At 32.4% G+C, this 14,744-nt stretch overlaps 5 protein-coding genes across 5 annotated transcripts; 2 read left to right on the forward strand and 3 right to left on the reverse strand.

Annotated features, from left to right (window-relative positions):
• The first annotated feature begins 2,664 nt into the window (after nt 1–2,664).
• On the forward strand, nt 2,665–3,409 carry LOC119663007 (histone H1-like). The gene has a single exon (XM_038072668.1). The coding sequence runs from the start codon at nt 2,714–2,716 to the stop codon at nt 3,392–3,394; it is 681 nt and encodes a 226-aa protein (XP_037928596.1). The 5' UTR covers nt 2,665–2,713; the 3' UTR covers nt 3,395–3,409.
• Nucleotides 3,410–4,918: 1,509 nt separating this feature from the next.
• LOC119663006 (histone H4) lies at nt 4,919–5,230 on the reverse strand. The gene has a single exon (XM_038072667.1). It carries the CDS (start codon nt 5,228–5,230, stop codon nt 4,919–4,921), a length of 312 nt encoding a protein of 103 aa, XP_037928595.1.
• Nucleotides 5,231–5,437: 207 nt separating this feature from the next.
• On the forward strand, nt 5,438–5,973 carry LOC119663009 (histone H3). Its single transcript, XM_038072670.1, has one exon. It carries the CDS (start codon nt 5,536–5,538, stop codon nt 5,944–5,946), a length of 411 nt encoding a protein of 136 aa, XP_037928598.1. The 5' UTR covers nt 5,438–5,535; the 3' UTR covers nt 5,947–5,973.
• Nucleotides 5,974–8,088: 2,115 nt separating this feature from the next.
• On the reverse strand, nt 8,089–8,834 carry LOC119663010 (histone H1-like). Its single transcript, XM_038072671.1, has one exon. It carries the CDS (start codon nt 8,782–8,784, stop codon nt 8,104–8,106), a length of 681 nt encoding a protein of 226 aa, XP_037928599.1. The 5' UTR covers nt 8,785–8,834; the 3' UTR covers nt 8,089–8,103.
• Nucleotides 8,835–11,986: 3,152 nt separating this feature from the next.
• Nucleotides 11,987–12,401, reverse strand: LOC119663011 (histone H2A). The gene has a single exon (XM_038072672.1). The coding sequence runs from the start codon at nt 12,384–12,386 to the stop codon at nt 12,012–12,014; it is 375 nt and encodes a 124-aa protein (XP_037928600.1). The 5' UTR covers nt 12,387–12,401; the 3' UTR covers nt 11,987–12,011.
• Between the last annotated feature and the right edge of the window lie 2,343 nt (nt 12,402–14,744).

The following is a 14,744-nucleotide window of genomic DNA, read 5'->3' on the forward strand; positions in this document are numbered from 1 at the left end:
AGGACTGTGCTTAACTATGACAAAGTCAATTGCAAGACGCTAAATAAAGAAATTGATGGACACATCACACCCTACATACTTTCACCAGATAGAGTAGCAACTAAGTCCGAAATAGACAATTGCATTATTGGTATTAACGGAGTAATCTCCAATGCAATTAGGAAAGCAGTTCCATCAGAAGTAGTTAGACGCAGAGGCTTACTTAAACTTCCGCAGTATGTTATAAATTTTATCAAAGAGAAAAAGAGGCTTAGGAGAGCTATATGGAGATGTGCCGACCCAGCCAGGAGAAATACTTTAAAAGCCATCAGTAACAACTTAGACATCATCATCACTAACCACATTAGGTGGATCGAAGAAACTCGATGGAATGATAGCTTCAAGAATCTAAAGCCAAATCCTAGAACATTCAGAAACCTCAAAGGGCTCTGTGGCATCAGCAGTTTCAAAGATTTTCCTCCTCTCAGACTAGGTAATGACACAACACTCACACACAATTCAGACAAAGTTGAGGCATTAGCAGATTGTTTCGAGAAGGTACACTATGGTAACAAGCAGATGGGAGACTACCTGTTCGGTGCTCAGGTTGAAAAAGAGGTGAATCTCCTTAGGAATCCTGAAATTCTCACCCAGTTTAGTAACGATAGAACAGCAGATGGATATGCTGTCAGGGACTCAGTTTCTAGTAGGACTCTCCCATGCATCACTGCAGAAGATATAGGGTCTAAAATCAAATCCTTAAACAATAAGAAAAGCTGTGGCCCAGACAATATCCCCAATTTCATATTAAAAAAGACCAGCCAACAATTGTGGAGGTGCCTTGCCATTCTGTTTAATCAAATGTACAATCTGGGCTACTTCCCAGACGCCTGGAAGGTAGCCAGGGTTATTCCTCTGCTAAAAAATGGCAGGGACGCCTCGCATATAAGCAGCTATAGGCCAATCTCACTTCTATCCAATATCAGTAAGCTATATGAAAAGTTCCTTCTGGAAGACCTAGTGACACAACTGACTAACAATCATGTCCTCAAAGACTTCCAATTTGGTTTCAGACGTAAGCTCTCCACACTACACGCTCTAACACTGCTAGCCGACTCAGTCACTAGCAATTTGAACAGGAGAAGAGCTACTATAGCAGTGTCCTTAGATTTCGAAAAAGCGTTCGACACCGCATGGATAGAAGGTATTATTTATAAAATGGTCAACTTATTTGGAATTGATAGACACTTATGCTCAGTAATACTAGACTACCTCACAAATAGGAAATTCTTTGTAAAACACCTAGATAATAGCTCCGAACTAAAATTGGTTGGTGAAGGAGTGCCTCAGGGATCACTGCTAGGCCCCATACTTTATAATGTTCTGTTGGCAGATATTGCAGTAGCTAGTGAGGACGTCAAGCTGTTAATCTATGCAGACGACATACTTCTCCTCGCCTCTAAACCTAGAGCTTCTCAGGCCAACACCTTACTGAATAAAGAACTAGTGCAACTCCACAAGTATTTCAACAAGTGGAAACTGCGATTAAACGTCGCCAAGTGTCAATGCATAATTGTGAAGGGCCTAAAGAAATTCTTACCTCCTGCCACGAAAAAGCACATACCCAATATAGTCATCAATAGGCAGAAAATACAATCCCGTAGCACGCTGAAATATCTAGGTATTACGTTAGATAGTAGGTTCTCTTTCATACCCCATGTAAACGCAGCGCTAGACAAAGCCAGAAAAGCGTTCTTTACCTACTCATCCATTTTTCGCAGAGCCAAATTCCTAAGGCAAGATATAAAAAGAAATTGCTATAAACAACTGGTTAGGCCACTCCTGGGCTATGGCTTCCCGGTTTGGTTCAACATCTCCTCCCACCAGATGGAGAGGCTAAGAAAATTTGAAAGGCACATGCTAAGAAACTGTATCCCTCCAGCAATTAGGCAGCATCACGGAGGGCAGTATCACAATCTGAGCAATAGCTTTTTATATACATATAGCAAAATGGGTAGAATTGACTCCTTTCTGGTCCAAGCAGCCATCAGATTCCTAAATAATATGTCAACCATTAACAACAACTTACTTCACAGTTACCTTGGTAAAGCACACGATATCGTGGCTCCTTTGACAGATAGGTATCTCTCGCCACTGCATCTGGGTATCCTTAACGACAATAACATGCTTTTCGAAAACAATAAATTATTATACTACCATAGAAGAGGTTCCTCAAATGACTTTGTCCGTCCAGTGTACTCCACCGCACAATTCACATTGTAATTAATCTAACCTAGTTAGAAAGAAATATACAACAAAAAAAAAAAAAAAAAATAAATACTAAAAAAACACTGTAAAAAATCTTATAAACTGTATTGTAAATATTGTATATAGTAGGCGTAAGTTAGTTCTAAGGTAGATTTAAGGAAAAAATAACAAACGAGGCTATTTTCTTTTTTAAATAATTTTTTAGAAAAAATAAACTATAACGTAATCAAAGTCTAATACTCAATCTTATCATACCACTATTATTAATGTAAATTACTCTTAGAAAAATACTTAAGTATGCTAAGATCTAACTGTATATATATGTACAAAATTTAATGTAAATTTCTAGCTTTAAGAAAACTATGTAAGAACAATGAAATTATCAATAAAGCAACATTTTAAAATAAAAAAAAAATGCGAAAAAATATTCATAAGTAAGAATATTACGGAATATTAAAAAGCAAATATGTCTGAAGCTGTTGCCGTTGCAAATACAGATTCTCCAAAGGAGGTAACTGCCGTTCCTGAAAAGAAAGTTGCTGTTAAAAAGGCAACAAAAGTAAAAAAACCTTCTGCAGCTCCATCTCATCCATCAACACAACAAATGGTTGATGCATCTATCAAGAACTTGAAGGAACGCAGCGGATCTTCATTGTTGGCAATTAAAAAGTATATAAGTGCCACATATAAATGTGATGCCCAGAAATTGGCTCCATTTATTAAAAAATATTTGAAAACTGCTGTAGCTAATGGCAAATTGATACAAACAAAAGGAAAAGGTGCATCTGGTTCATTTAAATTATCAGCTGCTGCTGCTAAGTCTCCTAAATCGTCTGTCGAGGGTAAGAAAAAGAAGGTGCCATCAGGTGTTACGAAGAAGAAGGTTACTGCATCATCTGCAGGTACTAAAAAGTCAAAGGCAAAGGTATCTGGAGAGAAAAAACCTAAGAAATCTGCGGCAGCTAAGAAGAGTGTTGAAAAGAAAAAAACTGAAAAAGCTAAAGTTAAAAGTGTTAAAAAGATTGGATCTGTTAAGGCTAAGCCAGCTAAACCAAAGTCTACTTCTACAAAAGCTAAAGCGGCCGCAAAACCTAAAAAAACTGCCGTTAAAAAAACATCAGTCAAGAAAACTGCTGCAAAAAAATAATTTTAAAAATCAAACTTTAAATTCATCAAAACAGCCCTTTTTAGGGCTACAAAATATGTGTAAAAAGAAGATAAGAAGATTCATTATTTATTTATTTATTTATTTATTTTATAAAATGTTTTAGTATATGGTATACCTATTGCGTTTATTAATGACCGGTCACTAAAGATTGAATAATCACCTATCGAAGTTAGGAATTCAATCCAACTCAGACTGCAGATACTGTAGAGAAGAGAGAAACTGCATACCATGTGCTTGGGTAGTGCCCACTGATGCACAAACGGAATAAACACCTAGGAGGGTATTTCATGGATCATAAATATTCAAGACTAGGAAAGATGGACTTTATATTGTCTTTCATTAAAGAAAACGGACTTGGAGAAACACTCTAACCCGAGTAATGGGCACAATATACCTTGTAGGTCACAGTGCACGATCATTTCTTTTAATAATACCTCATGAATAATATGAAGAAATTCTTTTATTCTGTAATGCGCTATAAATTTAATCTCTAATAAGCAAACAAAAATTCTTTATGCATTTAAAAAAATTATATTCTCTTATTTAGACATTATGTGCAATACTTCACATCATTCTTAAGTTAATAAATATTTATCTTATTCTATTATATTTAATATCCAATTATTTATTTATTATAGTAATGACCATAAAATATTATATATCAAAATATGTCATTTATTTGATGAAATACTCACTTGTATATATTTTATTCACTTAATTTCATTTTTAAATTCTATTTTAAATAAATAAAAATAGTGGTTTATGCTAATTTTATTTATTATTATATAATGCTTCTAATTACACTTGTTAATTTATAACTAACACACCACACTCGGTACTCACTTGCAAGACGCTGCAAATTACTTAAAGATAATTTTAAAATATTCTAATTTATTTCAATAACAAGTTCTTTTATTTCTTTTCTTTATATAATATTGTCATAATTCACTTAATTCATATACGAATTTTTTTCACTTTCATTTTCCCCGCAATCATTTTGCTTGTTGAACACTTGGATTTGGATTAAGATTAAGATTCAGATTCAGTGTGAGATTTGAATTCACTAAAACCACCTCTTAGGAATGAATGGAGAAAATTTTCACACCATTGTGTGGAAACTTCAAACTGCAATATCTAACAGTCCGCAAATTACTTATATACGTCAGTTCTATTTATCTTATTCTATAAAAAAATTGAATGAGAATTATAATTAAGCCCGTAAGAAGCTAGTCCACATATATACTGCTAATGTAACAAAGAAATTGAGAATTATAATAATAAATATTTTGTACTTTGTTAAACTGATCATTTTAATTATAAATTATACTCGACAGACATCAACCGATCAGGCTAATAATAAATTTTATTTTTTTTATAATATTAGAAAAATACCAACACATATATATGTAAATTTATCTCTTTAAGTGTAAGATTATTTGGGTCCTGAAAAGGACCATTGGGCAATATATTATTGCATTATTAAATCAATAATTGATTATTTGCTTAACCTCCAAAACCGTATAAGGTACGGCCTTGTCTCTTTAAAGCATATACGACATCCATGGCTGTAACAGTCTTCCTTTTGGCATGTTCTGTGTATGTAACAGCATCACGGATCACATTTTCCAAAAATACTTTCAATACTCCACGAGTTTCTTCATAAATCAAACCAGAAATACGCTTAACTCCGCCTCGGCGAGCTAAACGTCTGATAGCTGGTTTCGTAATACCTTGGATGTTATCACGAAGAACTTTGCGGTGACGCTTAGCACCACCTTTTCCTAATCCTTTGCCACCTTTACCACGACCTGTCATTTTGTATTTAAATTTTTATAGATATGGTAGAACCGTTCGAATTCAAATTCAAACAATAAATGAAGTGACGACGGATGATTGACGACTATTTATAGAAAACATAAGCACTATGAAAGATATGAAAAAGATTGAGTAAAACAAAACAAAACAAAAGAAAACAAAACAAAAAGAATAAGCAATATGAGAAACAATGAATGTTAAAACATGTGAATAGTTGAAACAGAACATCCAGGTATGATGAGAAAATTGAGCTATTCAATTGCGCTATTTTTTAAAATACCATATTGTAACATATCTCATAAATTATGGCTCGTACAAAGCAAACTGCTCGTAAATCGACTGGTGGTAAGGCACCACGAAAACAATTGGCTACCAAAGCCGCACGTAAAAGTGCACCAGCTACTGGAGGTGTGAAAAAACCACATCGTTATCGTCCAGGAACTGTAGCTTTACGTGAAATTCGTCGCTACCAAAAGAGTACTGAGCTCTTGATTCGCAAATTGCCATTCCAGCGTTTGGTCCGTGAAATTGCACAAGATTTCAAAACTGATTTACGTTTCCAGAGTTCTGCTGTAATGGCTCTTCAAGAAGCTAGCGAAGCATACTTAGTGGGTCTTTTTGAAGATACTAACTTATGCGCAATTCATGCCAAACGCGTTACAATTATGCCAAAAGATATTCAATTGGCTAGACGTATTCGTGGAGAACGTGCTTAAGATTGGAAGCAATATAATTTTATAAATATACAAAAATCGGTCCTTTTCAGGACCAAAATTATATAAAGAAAAGAGATAAATAAATGACATGACTTATCCAGGGTTTGAAATTGCTTAACTATTTTCAATTGCTTATTTTTGACTACGAAAATAAAATAAGCAAAATGTAAATGCAATTGTTGCATAGTAAGTTTATTCAAAGAAAAGAGATAATGATAAATTATATCATATAGATGTAGTATAGACATTGCTATTAGAAGTAGCATAACATATATTAATATGTATAATATTAGCATCATATGTATACTATTATTAGTATCATATAGTGTATCATTAGACATAGAATGTTTCACGTCATAACATTTAATTGAATCAATATATTTTATTTTTCTTTTGCTGTAAGCAGAAAGCATCAGAAGCCATAATGTAAGACTTGAACTTACTAAAAGAACGCTTAAGGAATGAGTTGTAAAAGAGCTTATCTATCCCATGAAATTGTATGGTATCATAGAATGAATGACAAGGAACAAATACTATATTTATGTTTTCAAATTTAAAGCACGAATGTAAATATAGAATATATCAATTTAAAAGCGATGATAGTACTAAGACTGATGATAAGGATTAAGACTCGTTAATTCAAGAGTTAACTCTATTTAGCAGGTTATATTATCCATGATTAAAAAACTGTAAGATCCTCAAAACCGACAGAAATTAATTTGTTGATTGAATCATTTATTCACTAACAACCAAACGATAGCTGACCTCCCCGAGGAGCTTGCAACCATTCTGAGATTCAATAACGCGGTATTGGTAAGCCTGTCAGTTTTCGTAAATAATTTCAGGAATCTATACATATTTATAATATAGATAAATTATCAACTCAATTGAATATTTTTGTGGCCCTGAAAAGGGCCTTTTGAATAAGTGGTGTTTGTTTGATATAACGCAATTTACTTGGAACTAGTATACTTAGTGACAGCTTTTGTTCCTTCACTAACTGCGTGCTTAGCCAGTTCACCGGGAAGTAAAAGACGAACAGCAGTTTGAATCTCCCGACTAGTAATGGTGGAGCGCTTATTGTAGTGTGCTAAGCGCGAAGCCTCAGCAGCAATACGTTCGAATATGTCATTCACGAAGCTGTTCATGATGCTCATGGCTTTCGATGATATACCAGTATCGGGGTGGACTTGCTTTAACACTTTATAAATGTAGATAGCATAGCTCTCCTTCCTCCTGCGCTTCTTCTTCTTATCGTTTTGGGTTATATTTTTCTGAGCCTTTCCATCTTTTTTGGCTGCTTTTCCGCTAGTTTTTGGTGGCATGATTTCTGATTTTAAATTTTAATCGTCGAATTCTCTTGTTGAAAATTGAGTTCGAGTCGATAAAAGTTAATACCTTGACTCAATTATAGTGGTAGACATTTCTAGATTATGTCCACTGGGTAAATGACGAGTGCTCAATTAATTTTATTGTTTAATTTAGTTAATAATGGTACTATAATAAATAAATAATTGGATATTAAATATAATAGAATAAGATAAATATTTATTAACTTAAGAATGATGTGAAGTATTGCACATAATGTCTAAATAAGAGAATATAATTTTTTTAAATGCATAAAGAATTTTTGTTTGCTTATTAGAGATTAAATTTATAGCGCATTACAGAATAAAAGAATTTCTTTATATTATTCATGAGGTATTATTAAAAGAAATGATCGTGCACTGTGACCTACAAGGTATATTGTGCCCATTACTCGGGTTAGAGTGTTTCTCCAAGTCCGTTTTCTTTAATGAAAGACAATATAAAGTCCATCTTTCCTAGTTTTGAATATTTATGATCCATGAAATACCCTCCCTAGGTGTTTATTCCGTTTGTGCATCAGTGGGCACTACCCAAGCACATGGTATGCAGTTTCTCTCTTCTCTACAGTATCTGCAGTCTGAGTTGGATTGAATTCCTAACTTCGATAGGTGATTATTCAATCTTTAGTGACCGGTCATTAATAAACGCAATAGGTATACCATATACTAAAACATTTTATAAAATAAATAAATAAATAAATAAATAATGAATCTTCTTATCTTCTTTTTACACATATTTTGTAGCCCTAAAAAGGGCTGTTTTGATGAATTTAAAGTTTGATTTTTAAAATTATTTTTTTGCAGCAGTTTTCTTGACTGATGTTTTTTTAACGGCAGTTTTTTTAGGTTTTGCGGCCGCTTTAGCTTTTGTAGAAGTAGACTTTGGTTTAGCTGGCTTAGCCTTAACAGATCCAATCTTTTTAACACTTTTAACTTTAGCTTTTTCAGTTTTTTTCTTTTCAACACTCTTCTTAGCTGCCGCAGATTTCTTAGGTTTTTTCTCTCCAGATACCTTTGCCTTTGACTTTTTAGTACCTGCAGATGATGCAGTAACCTTCTTCTTCGTAACACCTGATGGCACCTTCTTTTTCTTACCCTCGACAGACGATTTAGGAGACTTAGCAGCAGCAGCTGATAATTTAAATGAACCAGATGCACCTTTTCCTTTTGTTTGTATCAATTTGCCATTAGCTACAGCAGTTTTCAAATATTTTTTAATAAATGGAGCCAATTTCTGGGCATCACATTTATATGTGGCACTTATATACTTTTTAATTGCCAACAATGAAGATCCGCTGCGTTCCTTCAAGTTCTTGATAGATGCATCAACCATTTGTTGTGTTGATGGATGAGATGGAGCTGCAGAAGGTTTTTTTACTTTTGTTGCCTTTTTAACAGCAACTTTCTTTTCAGGAACGGCAGTTACCTCCTTTGGAGAATCTGTATTTGCAACGGCAACAGCTTCAGACATATTTGCTTTTTAATATTCCGTAATATTCTTACTTATGAATATTTTTTCGCATTTTTATGGTAGCTTAGCTCACTTTGTACGAAGCGCCGAGAAGAGCGCATTTATAAAAATTTTTCATTAATACATATTTCTACTGAGTTTGAAAAAATTTTTCAACATTTATTATTAATTTTAAATAGACCAAGTAAATTAAACACATTTATTTAAATCAAATTAAGTAAAGAAGATATTGAATATTTTATTACATTCATTTTTATACTAATTATAATTATATAAAATATATAAAAATTGGTTTAAACTTTAAATTTTGTAAATCTATAGTTGAACTTGTTAATAAATTAGAATATTTTAAAGTTATCTTTTGTATAATTTATATATTAAATTATTTATTAAATAGTTTATTCAATTCTCTGTTAAATTATATATATGGTTTTATATATTTCATATATTTATAAATGCAAATTTAATAAAACACGAGATGCATAAAAACGTCAGTTTTAACATTTTGAATGCTTATGTTTTATCCTATTTTGAAATATTAACTCAATTTATATAAAAGTTTAAAATTTTAAAGCACTAATAGAAATAATTATAAATAAATATATTGTATTTTAATTAGAATATAAGATTATCACTTTTAATTATATCAAATAGTGTCTATTTGAGATTAGATATCCATCCATAATGTTAACATGTTACATTGAATTCGTTTACTTTAAAATATGTTTTAAGATTTTCTATACGTATTATTTTTAAAATTTTATTACAAGTTTTAAATAATTTTTAATCATGTGAAAAATTATTATATATAAACGTTATTAATAACATATCAGCAATTAAATTTATAGTTTTCAATATCATTCGAATATAACAACTGTACGTATCCTACTTAATAGAATTCATAAAAAAAAATTATATCTACATACATGATTAAAAATATATAAGAATGAAATCATTTTACTTTTTCTTTTATAATTATAATTTAATCATTTAACTTTGACTATTATAAGTATTTTATTAAATATGTATATTTAAAAAAAATGTTCTTTTTATTACTTTATAATTAAAATAAAATTAAAATTAGATGTGCGTATTCTAACATTTTTATAAGGAGTGATATACGACATAAAATGTTAAAATTTAAGATGAATTTTTTTATAAACTAACATGGATATGGATAACATTTAAATAGATACTGAAGTATATATATAAACTTGCGGCTGCAATCTTCCATAGTCATTCCTAAGAGCTAGTTTTAGTAGGTTCAAGACTCACACAGTGGCTTCGGATGTTTTCCATCTACTGCCATAAATCTTTTATAAAATATAGAATATTTTATAAAACTAATTCAGATACAAATTTTAAAAACTCTACCTTTAAATAATTTATCTATAATAATAAATATTACAATACCAAAATATTGAAATAGTAACTATGATAATAATAGTAAACATTTAGGCCGTGTGCGAGTTCGAGTATATTTAGGGGAAATAGTCAATTATGTCGGTATGGCAGCGATTGTTGGTACATACCAGAATTTCTAATGAGATAAATTAGGTGTTACCATTTTGAAAATTTTATAAGATGTTTAGTAAATAAATAAATAAATTTTAAAACTTTTAAAAGAAAAATAATTATTTTTTATATGTTTCCTTCTTTATATTATGAATATTAATGTTTTTTAATAATTGTATCACATTTATTTAATAATAAATACAAATATTTGGCACAAAATTATTAGTTTCTTGATTTCAAAAAGGTAATTATGAAACTTTATGCTATTGACCTGGCAACGTTATTTGTTTTGTACATTTTTATTAGTAACAAATATAATATTAATATTATTGTAACTTAGATTATACTACCTGCGAAGATTTATGTATCTATTTACTGATACGCGAATCTATGATAAATATTAAAAAATTCTTAATAATATAAAGGGTTAGGCGATTGAAGTGTTACAAATTACACAGAGATATGTTTGTCAAACTGATATTGCCAACTACGTCAAATTCATATGAATGACAGCTATTTATATTGTTTACAAGTTACCACAAGCATTTGCGTCTAAGTTTTATAGAACTAATATTATTCGAAATGGAATTAAAAAATAAGTGTGATTGCATTATATTTGGTTGGAAAATTACAACTAGCTATTGTGCTTGAGCTCAAATATCTCAATGTGAATAAAATGTTTGTGTATCGTACCTTAAATCGTTATAATAGCTCAGGCAGAGTCACCAAATGCTATAGTGGTGGACGAAAAAAAACAGCAACATTGCCTAAAATGGTTCGGAAAGTGAAGGCTCGACTTAAACGAAATCCACGTCGTAGTACTAATCAAATGGCCAAAGAACCGATAATATCTGAACGAAGCATCTGACGCATTTTCCAAAATAAGCTCAAGGTAAAGCTTTAAAAGTTCCAAGGCACAAGATCTTGCACCAAAGCAACAAAAAGTTAAACTCGAATGAGCAAAGGAGTTGTTACGCTGGGCCAATTTGGAGAGCAAGTTGAGAACTAAAAAATAAGCCAGTTTCGATACGCTGAAGAAAGCTTTTATTCAGGAATAGGCCAAAATACTGGAAGATCACAGCCATAGTCAAGACAAAAGGTGGCCACATCAAGCTAGAGTGAATGGATTGTGAAATTTTAATTATTTTCACAAATTTTTGTAATTTGAATCAATAAAAAAATAATGTGATCGCTTGAATAGGTAACACTTCAATTATCTAACCCTGAATAATAAACTTGCATTCTTAAAAAATAGTGGCACAGCGAACCTGATTTCTAGGAAGTCAATTGGAACGCATACACACTCGTATGTATAAAAACTGGTTAATACCTGCTGCCCAAAAACAAAAAAAAAAATTATTACTATGTAGCAAAACGCAGTGTTAAGTTATACACTAACAATGCTATGTATTTTATCTGTTATGTAGGCTGATTTACAATTTTCGAAGATTTCGATTTCATGAAGGTCTTCCAGGAATGTAACGGAACAGAAGGGCGAGGCAAGAAATGATTGATTGTTAAGTGTTTTAAAGTATGGCTTGTGTAAGTTAGTAGGGTAGGTATGATAGTATGTACAATATTTATATCAATTGATTTAATGAAATACATTTTCTTTAATAAAATAAATTTTGTCGTCCTGAAAAGGACGGATTAATTGATAGTTAATTCTCCACGTATATGTATTCGTATTTTAATAAATAAAATAAAATAATTTAAGCCTTCTTTTCTGTTTTCTTTGGCAAAAGTACAGCCTGAATGTTTGGTAGTACACCACCTTGTGCAATTGTAACACCAGACAATAATTTGTTCAATTCTTCATCATTACGTATGGCCAACTGTAAATGACGAGGAATGATTCTTGTCTTCTTATTATCGCGTGCTGCATTGCCAGCCAATTCAAGAACTTCAGCAGCCAAATATTCCATAACGGCAGCTAAGTAGACTGGAGCACCTGCACCAACGCGTTCAGCATAATTGCCTTTACGCAATAATCGATGAATACGACCAACTGGAAATTGTAATCCAGCACGATTTGATCGTGACTTTGCCTTGCCTTTAACTTTACCACCTTTACCACGACCAGACATAGTTGAGTTGAGTTTCTAGTAGTTGAGATTTATAAAAATTGGATCTATTTTTTTTTAATGTTGTTGTTGAAAATTGAGTTCGAGTCGGTAAAAGTTAATACCTTGACTCAATTATAGTGGTAGACATTTCTAGATTATGTCCACTGGGTAAATGACGAGTGCTCAATTAATTTTATTGTTTAGTTTAGTTAATAATGGTACGGATGTCCGCGTATCTTCCTGTAGTGTGAATAGGTTGTTGGTGTAGATTTTGCAATAAAGTGTTGTCATGTGCATCTATTGATTTGAATAATTTGAGAGCCCTGTCTTTAATGTATAGTTTGATAGGTGTGATTTTTAGATCCCTTTGAATATCGACATTTCTTATGTACCAGGGAATGTTAAATATTTTTTTAATGGCTATATTTTGACATGTTTGAAGTTTGTTGAAGTTAGTTTTTGAAGTTTTGGAGAAAGCAATGAAGCCATATGATAGCGCCGGACGCATTATCTGGGTATAAAGCAACTTTTTATTTTTGATACTTAGAGCCTTGTTTTTGTAGAGCGGTCGTAAATGGTTTAGCATTGTGTTGATTTTATTTCTTAGATTGTATATGTGCGTGCTCCATTGGAATTTCTTGTCAAATGTAATCCCCAGGTATTTGATGTGGTCTTCCCAGTCTATATCGGTGTCATTTACTTTTAATTTTGGTGGATATTGCCACCGTTTTCTGGTTATGAAAATTGCCTTCGTTTTATCGTTATTAATTTTAATTTTCCATTTTTGGAAGTAAGAAGTGACACAGTCAACATGTTCCTGTAATGTGTTACTGACGTTTAAAGTATTTTTATCAGCATAGAATATACAGGTATCATCTGCATATAGGGCTAGTTTAGATGGTTCTAGCTTTGGAATGTCGGAAGTGAAGAGATTGTATAGGGCTGGAGACAATGGAGAGCCTTGAGGCACCCCTGCTTCAATAAATCTGGGGGTTGATAGATGATTATTGATTTTGACTCTGAATTGTCTTTTATGCATGAAGCTACCAATGATTTTGATGATGTTGAGAGGTAGATTTAGGTCGTACATTTTAGAGATGAGGCCATCGTGCCAAACTTTATCAAACGCTTTCTCAACATCAAATATTATCATGCCCGTCGATTTATTTTCTCTAAGTGCAGATTGGATGTATTGTGTCACTCTTGCCAGTTGTAGATCGGTCGAATGGTTGGCTTTGAAGCCGAATTGTTCGTCCGGTATAAGTTTTAGGCGATTTGTTTCGGTCTGCAGTCTATTTAGAATGACTCTTTCAGCTAGTTTCCCCATAACTGGAAGTAGGCTGATAGGTCGCCAGTTTTGCGGGAATGTGTGGTTCTTGTTGGGTTTCGGGAGCACAATTACTAATGCTTCTTTCCATTTATCTGGAAATTTACCTAACTGTAGCATGGCATTGATTATATTATTAATTATGATGATTGATGCTACAGGCAGATTTTTGATACAGCGGTTACTAATTTTATCAGCACCTGGAGCCGATTTTGTTTTGATAGAGTAGATAATGGCTTGCAGTTCTTCGACGCTGCACGGCGAGATAGGTGAATCAGGGATTCTGCTCAAAATGGCTTCCGCTCTTTCTCCAATTAATTCTTCTTCGTCTACATCATCAGAAATGTCATGGTTATCTAAGAATTGTGACTCGAGGGAGTTTGCAAATTCTTCGGCTTTATCCTCATCAGCGAATTTGAGCCCATTGGGACCGTGTATTGGTGGAATTTGAATCTTGTTTTTCAGTCTGAAATATTTGCTGATATTCCAGAAGGCTTTATCACCAGTTTCGAAGCTCATTAGAAATTCGTTCCATTTGTGGTTTTTGAATTCGCGAACCAATTTTCTTATGACATTGGTTTGAAGGTTTGCTGCTCAATTTTCTCATCATACCTGGATGTTCTGTTTCAACTATTCACATGTTTTAACATTCATTGTTTCTCATATTGCTTATTCTTTTTGTTTTGTTTTCTTATGTTTTGTTTTGTTTACCCAATATTTTTCATATCTTTCGTAGTGCTTATATTTTCTATAAATAGTCGTCAATCATCCGTCGTCACTTCATTTATTGTTTGAATTTGAATTCGAACGGTTCTACCATATCTATAAAAATTTAAATACAAAATGACTGGTCGTGGTAAAGGTGGCAAAGGATTAGGAAAAGGTGGTGCTAAGCGTCACCGCAAAGTTCTTCGTGATAACATCCAAGGTATTACGAAACCAGCTATCAGACGTTTAGCTCGCCGAGGCAGAGTTAAGCGTATTTCTGGTTTGATTTATGAAGAAACTCGTGGAGTATTGAAAGTATTTTTGGAAAATGTGATCCGTGATGC

This window comes from Teleopsis dalmanni, unplaced genomic scaffold, assembly GCF_002237135.1.
Source record: "Teleopsis dalmanni isolate 2A unplaced genomic scaffold, ASM223713v2 unscaffolded_contig_0076, whole genome shotgun sequence".
In the NCBI taxonomy this organism is placed as follows: domain Eukaryota; kingdom Metazoa; phylum Arthropoda; class Insecta; order Diptera; family Diopsidae; genus Teleopsis; species Teleopsis dalmanni.